Raw genomic sequence first — 22307 nt, 5'->3', positions numbered from 1 at the left:
ATGTAGACAACAAACTCAGAAGAGCATGAAACATCACTTTCTTTCATCTTAACCTGATCATTTCCTACTGCATTTTAGTCATCATTCCTACTTTATTCATTCATTTGAATGTTTAGTTTTTAGCAGTTATAGTACAAAACATTTCCTTGTACAAAAGGATGTAAAGGAATAGTTAACAAAAAAAAAAAAAAAAAAAGTAAAAAATGCTGAAAATATACTGTATACAGTCCATCCCCTGTTGCCCTCTCACATCAAAATCCACAACATTTACAGTATGTTTGTACATTTTTTCATTTGATCTGCGCATATTTCTCCCCTGATTCAGACTAGATGCCTTTATCACTGGAGAAAGCAAAATTATGGATCGAGGACAACATATTTTGGCCAGAAGTGATGGATTAAAAATGTTACAAAAGTTAACAACGCCTTGATGCATTTGTCATTTCTCCAAATCTGTTTCCATGAAGAAACAAACTCATCCACAACTTGGATGGCCTCAGGGTGAGTAAATATTCAGCAGATTTTCATTGTTGGGTGAACTATCCCTTTAAAAAACACAATGTTCTTTGTGTAACGGAGGCCACCGAGTAGTGCTGTACAGACGCTAGTGGCTGTAGCCATTTAGCCTCCTTGTTAGTGCGTCCGCCTCCCATGCCGGAAAACCCGGGTTCGAGCCCCGCTCGGAGCGAGTGCGAGGCGCATCAGAGAGGACCCGGGTGAGAGGGGTTACATTGGTGCCGTGACCCGTACGGGAGTGAGGTTTAGGGGGGTGAGTGTAACGGAGGCCAGCGAGTAGTGCTGTGCAGGTAAACCTCACTCCCCGATCTCTAGAGACGCACGTGACTGACGTGACTGACGTGTAGCCATTTAGCCTCCTTGTTAGTGCGTCCGCCTCCCATGCCGAAGACCCGGGTTCGAGCCCCGCTCGGAGCGAGTGCGAGGAGCGTCAGAGAGGACCCGGGTGAGAGGGGTAACATTTGCACTGCTGTATAAAGACTATGGGTATATTTACACAACACAACACATAAATAGGCGGCATGTGTAAAACTGAGCAAGGCCATGTGTCAGAAATTAACCAGATTGAACAAATACGCCCCTGTACAATTCAAATAAATCTATTACTGAGGTCGCAAAGAAAGTGAAAATTAAATAAAAGGTGTTGATTGCAGCATTAATTTTAGACCTGCTCATCTCTTTTTATGTGGTTTAACAGCATTGCATATTATAACCATTCACACTTAACTCTGTTGAGCTTATGAATGCAATCCCGCCGGAGTTTTGCTCAGTTTTTATTAAATTGTGATCACGTTAAATATAAACTTAATCACATTAAAGGGGATGTCTAATGCTATTTCATACGATGTTTGCATGGAATACTGTATCGCACAATGCAATTATCTTGACTTGACCTTACATTTCTAGTGCAACAGATGATGCAATATCATGTTGACCATCTGCTCAGTTTGTAAGAAATGTAAAATACTTTTTATAAACACAATTGGATTTAAAAAATGCATAAATAACTGTATTAGAGAAATAATAACTGCATCGCCCCCCACTGAAATAAACATTAAATGTAGTGAAGACTACTGACAACGTTTTACAAAATTACTGCACTTATTTGATCAAATAAATGCAGCCTTGGTGAGCATAAGAGATTAATTTCAAAACAAGTCTTTTGAATGGTAGTATTTATGTTGCCTGAGAATAGTTGGCATTTGCCGTGCTTTATGCTTTTATAAGAACGCTGAACTTAAATAGTTTCACTGCTACTGTGCACTTGAGTCCCTTCGTGCTAATTTTTCTGGAGTACTTAAGTGTGTCCATAGTAAATGCAAATAAAAAGGAACTCCCATTCACCTATGCAAAATGTAGAATGCAAAAAGTTGGCTTCTGAATGGTATTATGTAAACAGGTGTTCCCTTGTCATTAGAGAAATCACAAAGCCAGCATCTGCGTTGCATTGCACATACTACAATTAACATTTTTGTCTAATGCAAGCTAAAGGCAGTGGACAATAGATTAATAACAGGGGATGATATAATGCAGGTTCACAATGACACAGGAAGACCAGACTATCAGGCACCTGGGAGTGATACCTGCACTGCTGGGCTAATTACAAGGCCATTAGACGTCTAAGAGCAGAGAAGGCAATTAACATCTCAACTGAGATCATACGTCTAATCAGCATCATCCACCCTGACACACACGCAAACATGCAGATCAAACTGTACGAGAGCTGCAGAGATGCTGCAGAGGCACTGCAGTGGCTGCAAATCAGAGCAAAGCAGTGTTGCGGAGCAGGGAAACATACTCCTCCAACACCTCAATGTGCAAAATGGATTTATGATATCACACACAACTAAAAGTTGTGTAGAGGGCGAAACATTAGCAAATCTTGATGAAATATCATGCAAAGTAAGATATGTAGGCCTGCATGTTTTGAAATAAGTCTCTTATGCTCAAAGAGGCTGCATTTATTTGATCAAAAATACAGTAAAAACAATTAATATTGTGAAATACTATTACAATTTGAAATAACTTATTTTAAAAAGGTATTTTATTTCTGTGATGCAAATGAAAAGGTTTGGTGCTCAAGAAACATTAATTATTATTTTTATTACTGAAGTTAAAAACAGTTGTGGTGCTTAATATTGATTTGGAAACTGTGATACATTATATTCAGGATTCTTTGATGAATTTAAAAATCATGAACAGCATTTATGTGAAAATAGTTCTTTTGTGACTTTATAAATGTCTTTATTGTCACTTTTGGTTAATTTAATGTACCCTTTAATGTGGCCAAAACCAATAGAAATAAAAAAAAAAACATTTTACCAAGTAATCATCCGGCTTGATCCCGAAGAGTTCCCGGAAGTAGCGAAAAGCCAGTGGTGCGTACGTCTTGAAACGGAAGTCTGGATAATGGTGCGCTGGAGTCAGGTTGCTCCCCTCACTGCAAAAGTGAAAGTATTTGTTTAATTTCTCACAAAAAAAACAAGCAAATAAGTGAATCGACTGTGCATTGCATTAATGATCATCACATTCCCCAACACAAGAGGCTTCTGGGAAGAATCTGGGGTCTGTCTGCAAACATAATCCTGTGAGAAGAAACTGTTACCTAACCTAAATGCTCCTTTATGCCTGAGGAACAGATACACATCTGATCTTTCTGAGTCCCATTGAGTGTGTCCTTGTTGCAATGTGAGTCTATAGCAGTAAACACCAGAGGTAATCTTTTCCAGAGACACACAACAGCAACCAATGCCTCAGGACAACGAGGTCCTAGTCTTCTCTATTAACGGTTACACAAACTAAAGACCAGGGTCAGTCAAATCAGTTACACATGATAAAATGTAAGCATGCCCTGGCAGAAATTTTTTTAATAAAAATCTGGTAACCTACATTTCACTATTACAAGGCAGGGCATTAGTTATTTGGATTAACCCCATTTTAATAATTCCTGAAAGTGTGATTTGAAAGGACCAGATGATGTCATAATCAACAACAAGTGCTAGTGATCCCTCAGAAGTAGGTTAGAGGGTTGCTGTGTTTCAGGGCAATTGAATGAGTTCTAGGCATTAGCTGTTTCAGACTATGTCTCACTATAAAACCCCAATCCATAACCATTGTGTAACCCAATCCAAAATTTACAATTGACTTCTGTATGTGAGTTTTTTTTCTATGAACTAAAACAATAGCAGACTGATGACGGGCAGACGAAAGACCTAATTATGAAAAATGGGTTTCGCATGTGCAAATGTTTGTAATTTTTCTACAAAGTAAGTGTAGTCTGATATTTTAATCAACACATGTAAAATTATAATTTGATTCTATACCTATAAATTCAATAATATAAAAGTCGGAGTGTCCTCTGTTTAATAATCATCTATTCTCTATGAAAAATGCCTGTGGTACCCTATTTTTGGATATATATATATATATATATATATATATACATACACATACACATATAATTGTTGTAATGTGAACCATGCACTCTTCATTTAACTTAATTTTATTGTCAAGTGCTTATAAAGCATGTAAGAATATATTATGCATAATCACTAATACTATTTTTTATACAAAATTTACTCTACAATTTAATAATTTAGGGTCAGTACAATAATTTTTAAAGAAATGAATACTTTTATTCAGCAAGCATGCATTAAATTAAAATGCATTAAGTGACAGTAAAGACATTTATAATGTTACACGTTCTTTCAAACTTTCTATTAATAAAAAGAATCCTAAAAAATGTATTATGGTTTCCACAAAAACACAAAGCAGCACAACTTTTTCCATCATTGACAATAATAATAAATGTCTCATGAGCATCACATCAGCATAACAGGTTGATTTCTAAAGTCTTGTGTGACACTGAAGACTGGAGTAATGATGCTGAAAATTCAGCTTTGATCACAGGAATAAATGACATCTTAAAATAGAAAACCATTCTTTTCAACTGTAATAATTTTTCACAGTTGTACTGTTTTCGTGTTATTGTGATTTTTAAAAACATAAAAAAAACATGAAATCTTACCAACCCCAAACTTTTGAACGGTAGTGTAAGAACTGGGTAAGAAGTATGTGCTTTAAGGAAACAGTTACCAGTAATGTACTTCTTTGATTAGTTTTAACCATCTTACAGTAAGTCCTGCCCACTTTCACTTCTGGCCAAATGCAAATACGGATACAAATAATTTCCCATAATCACTCCTACTGTAAATACAGATAATGGCTTTGCTGCACATCCCTAGCATGCTTGTTTTTTTTTTTTTTTAAATAGCAAGCATCACAAAGTATACATAAGATACAGTAAGTAGGATACTAGTATCCCATCTCAAACACAGCCATAGACTGTCATACTGGTTCAAACTGAGGGCGAACAAATGCCTAGAGAACCTGACTGTATATATAAGGAAGTCAGGCCAGTGGATCAGTGTCGTCTCTTTTAATCTTGTATTAACACTCTGCTCACTCTAAAGAGCTTTTGGGAATCATCTGTGCAGGAAGTAGAATAAGCTCAAGTTTCTAGCTCTTATGATAGACTGTCTTGTGTGTGATTAAACACTGCGAGATGCCCTGATGTTAAGATTTCCTTGTTTAAGAAGAAATGAACAGCAGATGACCCAAACTAAATGCAATGGGTGATAAACTGTGAAAGAATTTCCTCATTCCAGACCACTTTGACAACAACCTGCGTGGGCAGCTAATGTTTGCAACATTGTTCTCTGTTCATACCTGGGTAAAAACACACTCTCCACCACATAGAAGTCCTGCATGAGCACATCTCGGTCAGGTTTTGAGGTCAGATTCCCCACGGTGTAACCAATGCCAAGCTGGATAGCTCCTTTTAGAGCAGATGAAGTAGTCTGTAACAATATCGGTAATAAAAAGCAATACAATTTAGTAAACTTGAGTAATTTTAAAACTCGCTTTTATGTGGGTTTATTCTGTTCATTAGATGTTAGATGCACAAGACTAAACTCGCCTCCTAAATCTCCTTTGGTTAAACAAATGACATTTGTGGGTCAAAACTCTTGAGCGAGGTTCACTGGAAATACTAGATCAGTCATAACATGAAAAGGTTACAAGTGTATAATGTCTACCGACACAGTAAAATTCGAGAATTTTGAAAAGTTCAATGAGAGGCGTCTGTTGATACCAACATTTAGGAGGGTGGACATTATCAACATAATAAGGTGACTGGAAAAAAGTAGCTCATTCTTCATTGAACAGAAGTGTTGGCGGACAATTTCCTGATGTTTATTTTTGTGTGTTTCTATCAACATGCAGCAACACACTGATGTAATAACTGCTGTACATCATCATGAGGTCCTACCTTGGAAAGTGAGCATGGTATTTTTATTTTTGTTATTTGTGTATATCCATGTAAATACTTTGTTTAAAGTTGTGCTATAATTGTTTTTGTAATTATTATATATTTACGGTCTAGATTTCCATCCTAAAAATTCAGCTTTGCATCACAGAAATAAATGATAATTTAAAGTATAATAAATTTAAAAACAATTATTTTAAATTGTAATAATATTTGACAATATTACGTTTTTTTCTGTATTTTTGATCAAATAAATGCAGGCTTGATGAGCAGAAGAAACTTCTTTCAAAACCATTAAAAATAGTAATGTTTCCAAACTTTTGGTCTGTACAGTATATATACATTGCTCATTTGAATGGCAATGTATTAGATCTAGATATACTATTATAAAAAGTAAATGTGTAAAAATGTATACACATATGCACATAAAACACAATAGATAACTTAAAAACTGTTTAAAAAAAAAAGGTCATATTTTATAATGATGCTATGGTAGATATAAAGAAAATATTAATTTACCTTTTTATATGTTTTCTCCCTACTGTTAGTGCTAGACCCGCTGACTCCATTCTCATTGGCTGATGACATCTATATGAAGCAATAAAGAATAAAAAGTTTCGTTCACAACCATAAGCTGAGCATATGTAAATAACACCCTCAGGCCCTATCGAGCTGTAAACCATCAGATTTGCAAAGGAGCCCGACACGGGTCACAGGATTTCCTGCCAGAGTAATTGAGTGGCTTGTAAATGCAGAAAATGTGTGGCTCTGCTAATAAAATATGAAGTAATTAGGGTTTACCTTGTTTTAACTGAAAACACAGGTGTTGGTCTGTCGTTCAGCGCTGCTGCGTGGCTCAGTCATGTGGACTGGATGGAGAGCAGAGGTCGGCTCAGAATGGATGTTCTTCCAGTCAATCAGAGGATAGGAAAGAGTATGTCCTAGTTAGTGTGGCAGTGTCTGAAAAACCAAACAGATTAATAGCAAACAACAAGATGTAAGGCGCAAAAACCTGTCAAGAAAATGTCAAGGTCATATTTCAGCTCAAAATCTTTTTTTGTACTGTTGAATACTTTTTTAGTTCTTTTATTAATTTTTATTGATTGATTTTTTTATGTCAATTTGCATTTAGTTATTTTATTGAGTAATATCAATGCATACTTTTATTAATATTATTAAAGGAATACATTACATTTCAATTTTCTTTTTTTTTTTTACAATATATTACAAACAGTTATTTTGTTATTGTGCTATTGTATTGTATTTTTGTTACTGTGTTATTGTATTGTAACGGTTATTGTAGTAACATTGTATATTATTACTGTTACTGCTGTATTTTTGTTCAAATAAATGTTTCCTTGGTTAGTAAAAGTTACTTATTTCATAATCTTACCGACTCCAGCCTTTTGAACAGTAGTGTATTTTCAAGTTTTTTATATTACAATATTTTCTTTAAAATATTAAGATAATAATTTTCAAATATTTAAAATGTTTTTGAATTCAATTTTTTTTTTTTAATAAACATTTCTTTTTGTTGATGAAGCTCAAGTGACACAAGAGAGAGATCAAACTTTTTTCAGTTTTGTTTGTAAAGCTAGTGGCTCAGAAACTAAACTTCACCTTTAATGAAAGAATGATTTCAACTGTTCTCATTGAGACAATGCAAAATTATTTTAAGTTGATCTTGTGACCACCTAAGTGTATTTTGCATGCACGTCACTGAAAAAATGGTTTGTGGTAAAGTCAGCAGATAGTTTGCAGGGCCTCACAGTCTGTGTAAAAGAGGAATAATGGCCTATCAGACTAACTGCATAAACAAACTGCAAGATGGAGCCCTTATTCAGAGTCAATAGCAGCCTGTGACACTAAAGCGTCTGTGCCATTCGCTCTGTGACAGCACATTGATATCGGTGGGCCTGCAGAGGCACAGAGAAAGTGTGGATGTTTTCTCCTGATAACCAGCTGCTGTCTGAGGAGCGTCTCACACCTGTCAGTTCACCTGCTATCCAGATCTATTACACAATTCACTGAGCAAAACTAGTTTTCATCTTAAGTCATTTACCACAATTCTGTCATTAATTACAAGTCAGCACTGAAGAACAATCAAAACAAAGAAACAGTACACTTAGGACAGGGCACATCATACGTCACAAAATGTATTCAAAATGTACTCAAGGATTTATGCTTGATCGCTAGCCAAGTACATAATGGAAGATTAAGATCAAATAATGCAATATAACATAAGAGGCCATGCATATTTTAACATAGTTAGGGGTGTAAAAAGACGCTTTTGATGCCTTTTGTGGATTTTTGAATTTATAAACTTTGGCAAATGCTAAGTCACCAATATTTGATTATAAAAAAGTTAAATAATTTTAATTTTAATGTTTACAATTGCTAAGCAAGCATATTACATCAATAGTATTTGATGTATAATTGTATCTTTATAATTAATATAAATAAGTAATACACATTGTGGGTTAACTGACATTCAAATGTTTTACTGCTTATCAAGGCTGCCTTGATTTGACAAAAATAAGTTAAGAGTAAAAACATATACATATATATATATATATATATAATATTTTTTATCTAAATATATCTTGTAATTTATTCCTGTGATTGCAAAACTGAATTTTTCAGCAACCATTACTCAAGTCTTTAGTGTCACATGATCATTCAGAAATCTGTCTAATATGATGATATGCTGCTTAATAAACATTTTTTTAAACATAATTTTTTTGTAACTATTGAAATAAATGTCTTTGATCAATTTAATGCGCCCTTGCTTAATAAAAGTATTCTTTTTAAGATTTTAAAAAGGTATCTTACAGAACCCAAACATTTGAATGGTAGTGCATTGTTACAAATACACATAAATAACTGCTTTTATGATAAAGCCAAGCATTATATAAATAGTGTCCATCTGCAAGATGATTTATGAGTCAATATTTAACTGTCTGAGAAATGGCTAAACAAACAGTTTCAGTTTTAGATAGCAAAACAGCTTTGGCAAGTTCCAGTTGTCTGCCTGAACTGTAGGCCCTGATCATATTCCCTTGTAACATAAAACCTAAAGTTTAACATAATGCATATGACATTCTTCTACGATCCAGTTAAGAACAATAGTCCCATTGTAAGAAGCACAAACAAATTATGTTGCACAGACAGTGGAAAAGACATGGATCGTGAAGCGTTCACAGAAGAGGCAAGTGCCCTTTGAAGCTATTAAAGATTTGTGATCATGTGCCAGAACAGAGAAAAGAAAAACACTTATGTTTCTATCACCATAACACTTTAAAAACCTGTCCTCACTTTCTCTTTCTCTCTCTCTATCTCTTCTTCTTGCTCTCTCTTCACTTTGAGGTTGCTAGGAGCACATGTTCAGTGCTTGTAAACAGTGTCAGCATCCAATGAGACAATAAGGGGCACACGTACCCCTGATTATTCCAATGGGTTTGACCAGTAAAATTAATAAACCCAGTTAGTTTAGCATACTAAATGTCCACATGTCCAAGTATATTTTAGCTTATAGATTTTTAATTGAATGGCAAACATAATACTACAAAAAAACTCTAATAATTTGCTCCTCCTTTATTCTTGATTCTTTTTTAGTGGGTAAAATAATATTCAGGACATTCTCAAAAGAGTTTACCTAAATAGCTTTCATGCAATCAACATAATGACAGCCATCAGCTTTAAAGCAATACAGTAGTTCACCTAATACTTACTCACCCTCAGGCCATCCATGATGTAGATGTGTTGGTTTCTTCATCGGAACAGATTTGGAGAAATTTAGCATTGGCAGTGAATGGGTGCCGTCAGAATGAGAGTCCAAACAGCTGATAAAAAACACCACAATAATCCACAAGTAATCGACACAACTCTACTCCATCATCTAACAGCTTGTGAAGTGAAAAGCTGCGTGTTTGTAAGAAACAAATCCATCATAATGCATTTTTAATGCTTCCTCCAGTGAAAAAGTTCATCCCCTGTTGTCCTCTCACATCAAAATCCACCGACATATATTTTGTTTCCAGGTGTAAATGGTACTTGTCTGTGCATATTTCTCTCTTGATACAGACAAGACGACTTTTCAGTGGTGAAACCAATATTATGGATTATGGACATATTTTAGTCAGAAGCAACACCTTGAAGTTATAAACATCTTAATGATAGATTAATTCATTACAAACACTCAGGCATGTGAATTACTGTAATGTTTTTATCAGCCGTTTGGACTCTCATTCTGACGGCACCCATTCACTGCAGAGAATTCATTGGTGAGCAACTGATGAAAATCTTCCCCAAATTTGTTCCAATGAAAAAACAAACTCATCTACATTTTGGATGCCCTGAAGGTGAGCAAATATACATTTTTGGATCAAATTTTCCTTTAAAGTCAGCATAAAATTGATGTTTTCTTCTTCTTCTTGCATTTCTCTTACACTGTGATGTACTGCATATCTGAGTGAAATGGCTTTTGAAACTATAATTCTTATATTGTTTCAGATTTTTAGATTAACAATGTTACCCAAGCGAAAAATAATAATAGTTCACAAACATTTACTATGTACACATTACAAAAAAATTTTTAGCCTTTAAATGCATGTTTATTCTCAATATTACAATGTTGTACAATGGGCAGTTATGCCAATTCTGTTTAAATGTTATTTTGAAGCGAACACTTTTAACTTTTTAAAAGAACTATGTATGAGTGAGATGGACAAAATTCCATGTTCGTTCCTTTTAATTGAGGGCTTAAAGCTAGAGAACAGGATTAGAAGTGTATCCAACACGGCACGGGCCTCACAGATGCACCCTTTGTTCTGACTGGAGGATCTTTCTTCAGTTCACTAATTGGATAGGGTGAAAGTCATTACATAACTGGCTTAGTGTGCTGTGTGAAGGTTTCGATCTAAAAGTTGTAATTGGATGTGATGTTATTAAAGGCATTTTAGAAGAATTAGCTGAACTGTTGGACAACATGCAACGCTTAACATGAATACAATGAAACTGTAAAAACTAATTACTGCTGTCCAGAGACAGAGTGAGAAGGCACAGCCCAACCATTGGGCTAATCAAATCCTGGGTACCAAGTGTAGGAAATGAAGAGAAGTATCCAATTTTTACAAAAAGTCTAGTTTTTAACCCTTAAAATAGATCAAAAAAGATACAGGAAATCCAGATAAAAACCAAAGCTATAAAATCCAAAATAAACTCATCTGAACCAGTTAATCAAGGTGTACATGATTAGTAGACACACACGCAGGTGCGTTTGGGGCAGGTTAGAGCTAAACTCTGCAGCATATTGTGGCCCTCCAGAAGCAGGACTAAAAACCCCTGCATTAGGGGATCCTCTTTCCGTAATTTCTAGTCTAACATTTTTATTCAGCGGTGTTATGAAGTTTATCTAAGTCCTTGGAGGAGCAGTGGGGAAGTGGACAAAAAGGGACGACATTCAGGCTACAGTTCTGTTTACTATTCCGAGCGAGTTCAACTCAACATGAGTGCAGCGATGCATGGAGCCAGGTGATCAAGCACACCAACTGCTGAAAAACTCGATTCGCTGTGGAAGTCAAACGAGAGAAGAGAAGAAAAAAGAAAGGCAGAGAGGTGAAACAGCTTAAGAAAGGGGCCATAAACATACTTTAAGCAAGTATTTATGAGCCTGTCCTCCAACAAAAAAATGACCATATAGGTCATATAGGACCATTTATTACGACCTATAAAGTTAAGTAAAAATAATGACAGTATCGCGTATATCATTTTTTTATTAATCAAAGAGTCTTTAAAAAAAATTAATCATGGTTTCCACAAAAAGATTTAAGCAGCAGAACTTTTTTCAATATTCACAACAATAATAAACGTTTCAATCAATCAGAATAGAACACTTACTTTGATAATAATAAAATAAAATAACAATGAATAAAACGGATTACATTTATTGTTGTTTTGTATTTTGTTAAAACAATATGTCAAGATGTAGTGAATTTCATTATGTTTCCTGAAAGGTCAACATTGGGAGGGATTTCAAGTAAATAATGTTGGTCATAATCCATCTGCTGATGACATATGGAAAATATTTCCAAGTTCTCTAAGGTTGTTGTGGGGGCATTTGATTATAGAAAGGGATATGGCATATGAAATGTTTCAACCTGATCATAAGACTCATTGCATGGTAACTAAAACAAAAGGCCTCGTGACCAAGCCCTGTCCAGGGGACATACAGTATAACTCCCTCTGAATGTGTTTGATAATAAGAGCCTTTCAAGGAGCCTGTTGTTACCCGCTGGGGACATGTCGCCATTGGAAGCTACTGATGCTTTTAATTTTTTTTGTATAATCAAATGAACACGATATGCATGTATAGACTGCATTGTTGTTCCAGTGAGATCAACTACATCGCCTGCAGTTCCGTTCATCTCTATCCCGCAATTCCTCCTAACAGTTAACATGCATTGCTCTCTGACATTTAACACTAAATGTGAGAATGTTTGTTCAGTCCTACACATAAAGCAGTCAATCACAACAACAAGCTCATTGACAGGCCTAAAAGTGCAGGGTGGGACTGCTCTCCCACTCTAGTCTGAGTAATCGCTTTGCACTTTTAACTGAGACATAGTGGTGATTGCAAATGGAATTAGGGATTGCTCTAACACACATACACACACAAGACCCTGGCAATGGTCTCACGTTTTTTTAAGTGTCAATCTTACTTTATCTCGAACACCACATTTTTAGAACAATGTGTCATGCATGAGATGCTGACACAAAAAGACGCAAATGCAATGTTCAATACGTGTGTTTACATAGAAAAACAATGGAAATGTAGCATCACTAAATTAACGTCAAATTAGCAATTAGCATGACTAAACAGAATTGCGAAATTTAATGGGTAAAAGTTTTAAACAGAGAAAGAATTTCACCTTTAAAGTTTTTCACTTATTATTTTCTCTACTTCCAAATATCATCCATATTTCTGTTCAATTAAAAAATGCTGCCACTGAAAAGTAATGTCAGATTTATAGCCAAACAGCAAGCCAAGCCTTTTTGCATATTTTTATCTTGCTAGACAGTGGAATTCAAGATGAAAACTACAATAACCATGATTCTACAAACTTTAAACATATTCTTCCTATAAAATCACGACATTAGGAAGTCGTGGGCTAGTGGTTAGCGAGTTTGACTCCTAACCCTAAGGTTGTGGGTTTGCATCTCAGGCTGGTAATACCATGACTGAGGTGCACTAAAGCAAGGCACCAAACCCCCAACTGCTAGCATAATTGGCTGTTCACTGCTGTGTGTGTGTGTGTGTGTGTTCACTACTGTGTGTACTATTCTGACTGCAAGTTTCTACTGTATAGCTTTCAATGGAAAGAGTTATCTGATTTAGGCAGTACTTTTCTCTGAACTTGCCAGTAGTGGATCAAGAACTATTTGGCACCCCCATTTTATTATTTCCATTAAATGAAGTATCTACATATAGTGTTGACAGCGGTATTAAAACATAAAACAATTTCAAAACAAGCTATTCTTGTCACATTCTAAATAAAAAAAGACATTTTCAGGATCAGCAACGTTCAAAAATGCATTTCATTATGCTTTTACAAATGTCACAAGACACAAGTGATCATGACCGCCTGCTAAATAGCCTACAGGCTGAAACAACCTCAGGGAGCATGGTTATGTAAGGTGTCAAATGATTTTTCTATGGGTCAATGGGAGAAATGTCCTTTGCCTTTTACTGATGCAAGCTAGTATTAGAGTCACAATTAATTGAATCATCTGAGTTTATATTCTGGAACACTGTGACACTGATTGACCTGTGACTAAAGAGGTTCTTGTCTCGTCAACCTTTGGCTCATGCCATCGTCACAGGCTCGTTATGTTATTTTTTAAGAAAGACTTTTACACAGGCATGGAAGGAAAGATGACAGTGATGCAGTGGATGTGTTTTTGCAGACATTTCTCATTTACATCTGCTGATTTCCCATTCAAACGCACTGGCTTGATAACCTTCAGCAGTGAGCACTGCATGAAAGAACAGGGAACCAGGGAACGTGAAATCCTATGCTAAACATGGTCTTTCAGCTCTCTCAATATTAAATAATATAACCTTCACTAGTGAATAAAATAACACAGCTTGCTTTGCGGCAGAATGATCCACTAATGCCAACTTAGCACAAAAGCTGCATCTGAAGTGGCATATTTGTCATAATAAAGTGCGTTTACACTATTTGTAATGTGTGTATGTTGCACAGAAGCAGTATAAATACATTTACATAAAAATTAAAAGTGCAGAAATTATGTTAAATAAATGTTAAATGTAATTGTAAAAATAATAAAAAAATAAATTACAATGAAAATATTTTAGATAATTTTAAACATGAAATCATGTGCATTAAAACAACAAAAATGTAAAAATAAAATAAAATAAATAAAAGCATTTATCGAAATAAAATTTTAAAAAGAAATAAGTCATGACAATAGCCAATGCAGCATCAGAGCTGCCACTTATACTAGGGGAGCTGAAGTAGGTCAAAGCTGCATGTTTTAGTATGACTTTTATTCTGCTATGCATAATTGTGCAGAATCTTGTATAGGCACAGAGCCTGACCATACCAGTCTTAACTAGGCTCTGTAAAGGAGCCTTAAATAACACAAGAATCAAGAATAAGTGTGTTCTATTTAATATTTTCTGTCCCAAAAGTAGTTCTATTAGTGTAAAGGTCACCATCAAATCCCCCAGTATAGGTGTAATAATGATTATGGTGGCATAATCCAGCCAGAGAGATGGTATATTACACATCAAGCTGAAAAGAGAATGTCACACCCATCCCATTCCCAGCTCTTCTGTACTGATCTAAGATCAGCTTAGTTAACTGTGGTCTTTTATCTTATGCTCCAAGAGGTGGTAAATCTGGTATGGGTCAGCCACTGTATATTGGCTGTCCGCAGTCTGAATACTAGGGAAGAATGTAGCATGCCACTGTGGGAGCAATAAAAAAAATGTGCATGGGAGTGAGGCCGCTGGTCACGACTGCTGTTCATCATTCAGCTGTAGCTTTGAAAGGCTCCAGAAAGATTAAAAATGAAATGAAATGATGTTGCTTATTGATCTGATACTGACAGAGGACTGGGGCACAGATGAAACTTGTCTGAAAAAGAACATGAAGCACTTTTTGCATTAATTCAATGAAAAATACAATGAAATTTTACCAAAAAAATAAAAAAATAAAAAATTTGACCTATTGATGCATGCAGAAAATTTTAACATTATACCTACAATATACTGCAAAAATAGTAGAACGTTCTTTTAATATTTAATTCTGAAAATACCTCATATTTTTGTTATGTGTGGATAAGCAAAACTTTTTGCCGGTATATTTTACTAAATGCACAAAAGATTCAGAATTAGAAAAACTTCTGATACAGAATCATGCAGTTCAGTACTGTTGCAGAAGGTTTTGGGGAACAGCCACACGGAAAAGGATCTGCGCAAGAGACACTGAGCTTCGATTAAAGAGACTGCAACCACAAAAACTGGAGGAATAATTCTTCTTCCTCATATTGTTCTTTGCTGTCATGCGGTTTCATGGCTCCAGGTGCAAAACTTGTCCAAAAAAACATTCCAGTCAGGGCTGTGTATAAGTTATGAGACTTTTATCCTCATTAGATCTACTAAATTGCAAACAACATCTATGAACATGTAAAATGTTTTTTATGACTTTTCTCAACAAACGTTTCCTACAGTAATAAGAATAGTCTATTTTTTTTTTTTTAAACAACCAAAGAAAACATTGACAATATGACAGAAATGTAGTTCTTGTGCTCTATTCCACTGACATCATTCAAGTTTAATCAATAAAGGGTAAACCGGGGCTAACTGTCACACTTTTTAGTGAGCATTTCTCAGTTTGTACAGTATATGCACATACTGACTACAAAAAACAGCTATTTAACATTTCCACTGTTATTGTTCAGAGACACATGATACAATTCCCTGAACTCAGATTAACCTTTTGTGCCAGTATAGTTACTGAGATGTAGGACCCTTCTGCCAACTTACCACGTGACAACTAGACCCTTTCTCTAGTCCCTACTTTAATGTGTTTGTAGAGGATTTATAAATCGGACACGTTTAAATAGAATAAATGTATAAACGGCTTAGATTGTAAAATGTATAGACTGCACACTAGATTTTCAGTTGTCAACACATCTACAAGACACTTTCCTGCAATATTACGTAATTTTGCTACTTAGAGAGTAGCCTCTTAAAAGTTAAAAACAGTCTATGTTATGATTTTGCAATGAACAAATACAACGATACAATTTGAGTTACATTATTATTATTTTTAATTGGCTACTATGTTTTTTTTTTTTTTTTTTTTTTTTTTTTTGTCCTACATGCGTACTTATGGAACTATGCATTAAAAAAAATTCAATAATTAAGCACATGAACATGTCAAATATGACGTCTGGCCAATATGAAACCGGAACACACCGCAGGACTGGTACAGGTGTACATCCATCTGACAGGTTCAGACAGGTTACATCGCAATAAACATGATTTAAAAAAATAATAAAATCTTACCTGCATGTATGTCTTTTTGCGCGGGGGGTCTGCCTTACCTTCAGAGATAGAGAGATTGACTTGAGTACACACTGATATTCCGGGACTTGTAGTGTTTCGCTCACTAGAGGTGAGGTGAGCGTACTCAGTGCTCCATTAGTTTGTGGAATCGGTAATGAAGGCGACTGAAGACATACGGCAGCGAGACTCCGCCCTCATCCTGCACTTCAGAGAAATATTCAATATTATTGTCCATTCCAATAATGCCGGCACGCTGTCTTTGACGCCACCTACTGGTTTGAAGTGTCATCTATCTATCTATCTATCTATCTATCTATCTATCTATCTATCTATCTATCTATCTATCTATCTATCTGTCTGTCTGTCTGTCTGTCTGTCTGTCTGTCTGTCTGTCTTAAAAACTGTTTAAGATTTTTGTGAATGAAATAAAAAAAGTATATTTATTTAAATTTAAAATAAAAATACATTTAAATATATATATATATATATATTTTTTTTTACAAATAAATAAATAATAATTTCACTTTTAAAAAATTACAAAAAAGCAATAACGAAAATCTTAATAAAACTTTTATTTTGTTGGGACCTGTATTTTGAAATGTCATGAGGTCTGTCAAAGCGGCATATGCAATCGGACTGATTAGCCGGAGACTTGCATCCTTTTAGAAGCTATGTCAAGGTTAACTAAATGTTATTGTCATCTGCTTAGCTTGAGCTCCACATGGAAATGTCACCAACAAGCCTCCAGACTGTCAACAATGAGAAGTGGACTTTATGTGAGTGAGCTGTAAACAAACGCTTGTTGCTGGTTAGCATGACTGAATTGTCAATCTGCGCCTTGGCAGGTTATGATGAGATATATGCATGTCTCTTATCATAGAATCTTTTTTTGTCTCTTACTTTTGTATTTTAAATAGACAAATCTATTATATAAGAACTGGATATGATTATATGAGATCTGGACAGACATGACACAGACAGCTTTACTGGCTCGATATATTTTATTTAGGTGCAAATAAAAACAAAAAAACTTTGCCTGTTAAACAAACCCTAGGATGTTTCAGGATGTTTGCAATATAATTACTTGATTGTAATATTTTATGCTGAATTGTATTCCAATTTTGATAACTTTATTTAGTGCAACTGCTTGTGTTTTAGTTGTCAGAGTATTGTTTTGAAAGTCTGTTTTATTTGTGATTCATTTGTTTTAGTTGATATGTGGTGGCAGATTTAGGAGTATTTCTTCACCAAAGACCGTTACAAGGACCAGTGTATGTGGAGGACATTCACAGGTAACACAGAGCTTTTGTGCCTTTTTATATTTCTAAATCAAGTCTCAAAATGTGTAAAAGTTTAAATTAACCTATTTTCCCTGTATTATCTGGTTCTTAAAACTTTTCAAGTGGTTTGATTGGATTCTGAAGAAAAGAGAACTCCATTTAAGCGCACCGCTTGGAGAAAAAAATGCACTTCACTTCAGGTAAATAGTGTTTACTAAATTCTCAGGTTAAAGTTTAGTCTTGTACTTATCAGTGAAAAAGCACAAACACAATATTTGCAATATTCCTTTTAAATTTATAATGCAATATGATATACAAGTTGTGATTTACCATTATCGTTACAAAGATTTATATTTACAATATTGCTTGTATTTTTATCATGCAATACGATTTACTGTTTATGATTTATCATTGCATCGGTCAGGGTTCGTTCATTGTAAGATTGTTGTTCAAATAATTGCAATTGTCTAGATTGTATTTTGTTAGGGTGTTAAAAAAAAGTTATTTGTTTATATACCAAAAGTCCCAGCAATGTCAACCTCATAATCTTTTTATTGCTCACATTCAAATAATATTCAATGCAAAGTTTTTAGCACAGAAAGCATGCCATACAAATCAAACAAATATTGTTAATACAGACAACTATTAATAAACCACTTCTTTTTCTCATTTATTATTTACACGTTAGCATCATTTTCACTTGTATTTTTGCAGTTATTGAAAACCATTATCTTCTTAACATGCACAGTGATTGTTTTGTATAGAGAACTAACAGAGACAGAATATGAGAGACTGGCAGAAGAGACACTGGACGCATTGGCTGACTATTTTGAAGACCTCACAGATGAGAGCTTCACTGGAATGGACTTTGACATTGTCTTCTCTGTAAGTACACATGCCCATATTCTCACATCCTTACAGGATATGTCCCTGTGGTGCTTTTACATCTCAACCCTTTGAAAAGATTTTGTGCCTAGATGTCCAGTAGGGGTCAATGTTGGTCTACATTAGGCTGTTTGCAACCCATTTCTTTGGATGAACCAGGTTCTTCAGTAAGCTATTTGGAGGTGTAAATTGATTTCAGATGTATGATATTATAGTTATTATTCTTTGATCAATTGATATAGACCAGTGTCGTTACTAAAGTAGAGTTAAAATGAGCACGTTTATAAAATTGCAATTTCTCTTTTAATTAAAAATATTTTTGGCATGATTTGGAGTTGTCATTTCTCATCTTTACTTAAAGTTGTACACTTCACCTGTCATGTAACCCATTTTTCTGAGCTTTATATCCCCAGCCTTTTTGTGTAACACTGCAATTAAATTGTTGCTCTTTATTGTGAAAAAGGAGTCCTAAAACTTTTATGATGGTGTCTATTCTCTTCTTCTTTTATATGAAAATAGTTTTTTGTTTTTTTTTGAGTGTTATTGTTGAGTGCTCCTGCATGACTTCTGTTAAGAGTTTACTGCAAAAAAAGCTATTTGTGAAGCAGCCTTTGTTGCAGTACCATACAGAGAAAATGCACATCTCCTGCAGGATTTATGAAGGCTTTAAACCGCTTTTAGCATGTTATTGTAAGATTGGACTAATGCCACTTTCAATCTTTTCTCTCTCTCTCTCTCACACACACACACACACACACACACACAAACACAGATTTTTGTTTATTTATTTAACATCAACTCAAACTCAGTGGACGATTAAGTCCATGAACTCATTTGAGTTAAATGTAATTGTCTGGTGGGTGATTGATTGGTCATTCACACTCATCGCTCTCCTCTGGCTGGATAAATGTCAGGTGGTGATTTTCCTGTCAGCTACTTACTCTTAGCAGGCAGTTTTTACATCTCTCTATAGCTTCACGTGCAACCAGCAAACACAGACAGCTGCAGGCTGTTAAGTTTTTGTCATAAATGTAATTCATTCCAAAGCAATAGTCTCATCAGTGCTCTTCCAGGTCTTCCTTTTAATCAGGATATTTGTGATGTTTGCTTTAAACATTTTTAACTTTATGAAGGCAATACTTTTATATAACCTTATTAATGTATGTGTAGTCATTTGTCAAATTCAATCATTCTTAAATTGTATCAGTACATTCAGTTAGAACAGTAAGACACTGTGGTTGTTACCATTCAAATGAAAACAGTATCAACAAACTCCATCTTTCCACTGCAGAGGAAACACAGAAGCTGCATCAAAAGTGCCATTTAGATGTACTTACTCAGACGGTTTAATGACGATCAGAGGTTCCATCAATGCATTTACACAGTAAAATTGAATATGCATAAATAATGTTTTAAAATGAATGGTTTACTTTTTTAACATACATATATGAAATGTTGGAAAAATGCTATTATTCCTTCAAACTTTGAGCAATGAAGACAAACAATATTTGAGAAAAAAAATCAAGTATTTGTACATCGTTCTCTAATTTTGATCTCACTGTATGTGTTCGTGTATATGTACTATAAATATCATCTAAGAAATATTTAAAGAAAATTTGGGAAACATTTATTTCCATTCATTTGTTTTAAAATATTGTAATTTTAACAGTAGTAATTATGAATTATAAATATAAGTTATAAATATAACATAATTTAAAAATAATCTTTCATCCATTCAAGGTTGTTATTCCTGTTAGTGGTGACATTTTAGTGTTGAAGCCATTATATGATTACATGTATGTTAACAGAATGGAGTGCTGACAATGAAAGTGGGCTCTGACCTCGGTACATATGTTATCAACAAACAGACACCCAACCGACAGATTTGGCTGTCCTCGCCGATAAGGTAAGACACTAATTTGTGAATGTTCATATGTTATCCTTAACAGTTCAATCAAATTTATTTAAAAGAGTTAGAACTGAATCATCACATTTCTTGCTAACATACTTTATTTACTCAAAGTAACAATATTATTATTTGGCTTTAGAAATGGTATTTCTTGCATTATGTATTTACAGTGTAACATAATTAGAGCAATTACTGTATATTCAGTTTTCAGCTGTATCAGACATTTCTGAATGTTTCTTTTCTCAGCGGTCCAAAGCGCTATGATTGGACGGGAGAGCGATGGGTGTACGCTCATGATGGCATGGCATTGCATAATCTGCTCTCTGAAGAGTTGTCTGTCATCTTCAAATCAAATATAGACCTGTCACATCTCATCCATTCATGATGAGACCAATGTGAAGAACAGACACCGTTGTAGATCTTCTCCACACCAGTTCTCGTGTGACTCGCGTGATCTTTTGGGTTAAACAATAAGTGTAAGAATTCAAAACTCTAGCTAATGTCCAAAAAGAACACCTTTTTTGCCTCTTTTTGCATGAAGACCTACAAATCAACCCCCTACAAAATCCCAAAAGCAGGACCAGATGTGCAGATTTGATTATGAAGTTAAAGTATTAAGTATTATATTAAACAAGTGCAAGTCCCAAACAAGTATAGACCTTGATTAACCGTAGAGAGGATTTATTTGTCTACATCAAACCTGTGTGTAATTATAAGCTTTAAATGCACTCAAACAGCAGAAAGTGCTCTCATACTCAAATCCCTGTAAAACTGTACCTGGTTAGATTAAAAACAGATTAAAGAGATCACATTTAATGGCTCTTAAACCAGTTGAAGAAGACAAATGGACACAGATAGTTTTTTGGAGGCTGGATTTATCTGCACGTCTGGCCCTGCTTGAACTAGAGGCTGCTGGCTAGATGCGGGAAAAGAAGGGGATTATGACCGACAGATGGAGAAGTTTTTGCTTTAAAAGCCCCAAGCCAGAGCCTTTATTCAAGAGTTTTCTGTGAATAACGGCATCACATCTGATCATATTCCTCAGAGCTTTACCAGAAATGTAGCATCTATCCGCTGTGTCATTAACTGGTGATAGAACATAGTTAATTATTACTCCTTAGACGCCTCTTAACATAATAGCCCATATATCACAACGTTAACTTGACACGCCGTCCATGCAAATGTTGAAATATGAGATGGATTGCTCTGATATGTTTGTTGTCTTAATTGGGGTTGCATTAATGGAATGCACCACAGTTCTGATGTCTGATGTATTTAACCGTTGATGCCTATGTGAATAAAATATTAAATAAATTAGAATGTTGTTTTATTTTGATTGTATATACATTGTGGTTCATGGTTAATTGTATCAGTTAGTAGTAATAATAATCATAAAATAATAAAATAATATAACCTATACACATAAAGCATAATATAGTTCTTAATAAAAAATGCAAACTTAATTCATAAATAATAAATCTAAATAATCCATCTTAATGGTTATTAGTATTACTACAAATAATATTTAATCCTAATATAGTTAATATTTTTTATCTAGTATAGTAAATCATATTTGTTCATATTTATTAAAACATTTACATTATCATTAATATTATAGTTAAATAGATTTCATATTTTGATTTATGATTTGTTTAATTTACATTTTTACTTAAGTTTAAAGTTTAATAATTTATAATTTTATATTACATTATGTATTAATAATAATAATGTATTATCATAAATACATGTACAATAATAATACTTTATTTTAGTTATGTTATACTATTGTTATTA

General features: G+C 34.4%; 2 protein-coding genes across 4 annotated transcripts in view; one reads left to right on the top strand and one right to left on the bottom strand.

Moving 5' to 3' along the window:
• Positions 1 to 16828, bottom strand: part of LOC128018916 (phosphatidylinositol 4-phosphate 5-kinase type-1 beta) — a 35771-nt gene extending 18943 nt beyond the window's left edge. For 2 of the 3 annotated variants that reach the window (XR_008185018.1, XM_052604789.1), the window contains exons 1-5: positions 16440 to 16828; positions 6644 to 6802; positions 6362 to 6430; positions 5245 to 5375; positions 2839 to 2956 (exon numbers count right to left, since the gene is read on the bottom strand). Coding sequence is in view for 2 of the 3 variants with exons in the window: in XM_052604789.1 (XP_052460749.1) it covers positions 2839 to 2956; positions 5245 to 5375; positions 6362 to 6430 (318 nt within the window). In the remaining variant the exon portion in view is untranslated. The remainder of the gene's footprint in view (positions 1 to 2838; positions 2957 to 5244; positions 5376 to 6361; positions 6431 to 6643; positions 6803 to 16439) is intronic. The other variant, XM_052604790.1, reaches the window with a different exon arrangement.
• Positions 16829 to 17040: 212 nt separating this feature from the next.
• LOC128018915 (frataxin, mitochondrial) lies at positions 17041 to 21827 on the top strand. The gene is made up of 6 exons (XM_052604788.1): positions 17041 to 17215; positions 17651 to 17731; positions 17843 to 17919; positions 18484 to 18604; positions 20413 to 20510; positions 20760 to 21827. Exons 1-6 carry the CDS (start codon positions 17111 to 17113, stop codon positions 20896 to 20898), a joined length of 621 nt encoding a protein of 206 aa, XP_052460748.1. The 5' UTR covers positions 17041 to 17110; the 3' UTR covers positions 20899 to 21827.
• Positions 21828 to 22307: the final 480 nt, after the last annotated feature.

This window comes from Carassius gibelio, chromosome A8 (genome assembly GCF_023724105.1).
Source record: "Carassius gibelio isolate Cgi1373 ecotype wild population from Czech Republic chromosome A8, carGib1.2-hapl.c, whole genome shotgun sequence".
NCBI classification, from domain to species: Eukaryota; Metazoa; Chordata; class Actinopteri; order Cypriniformes; family Cyprinidae; genus Carassius; species Carassius gibelio.
Note: the sequence above shows the minus strand (reverse complement) of the source record. Positions and strands in the feature narration are given on the sequence as shown.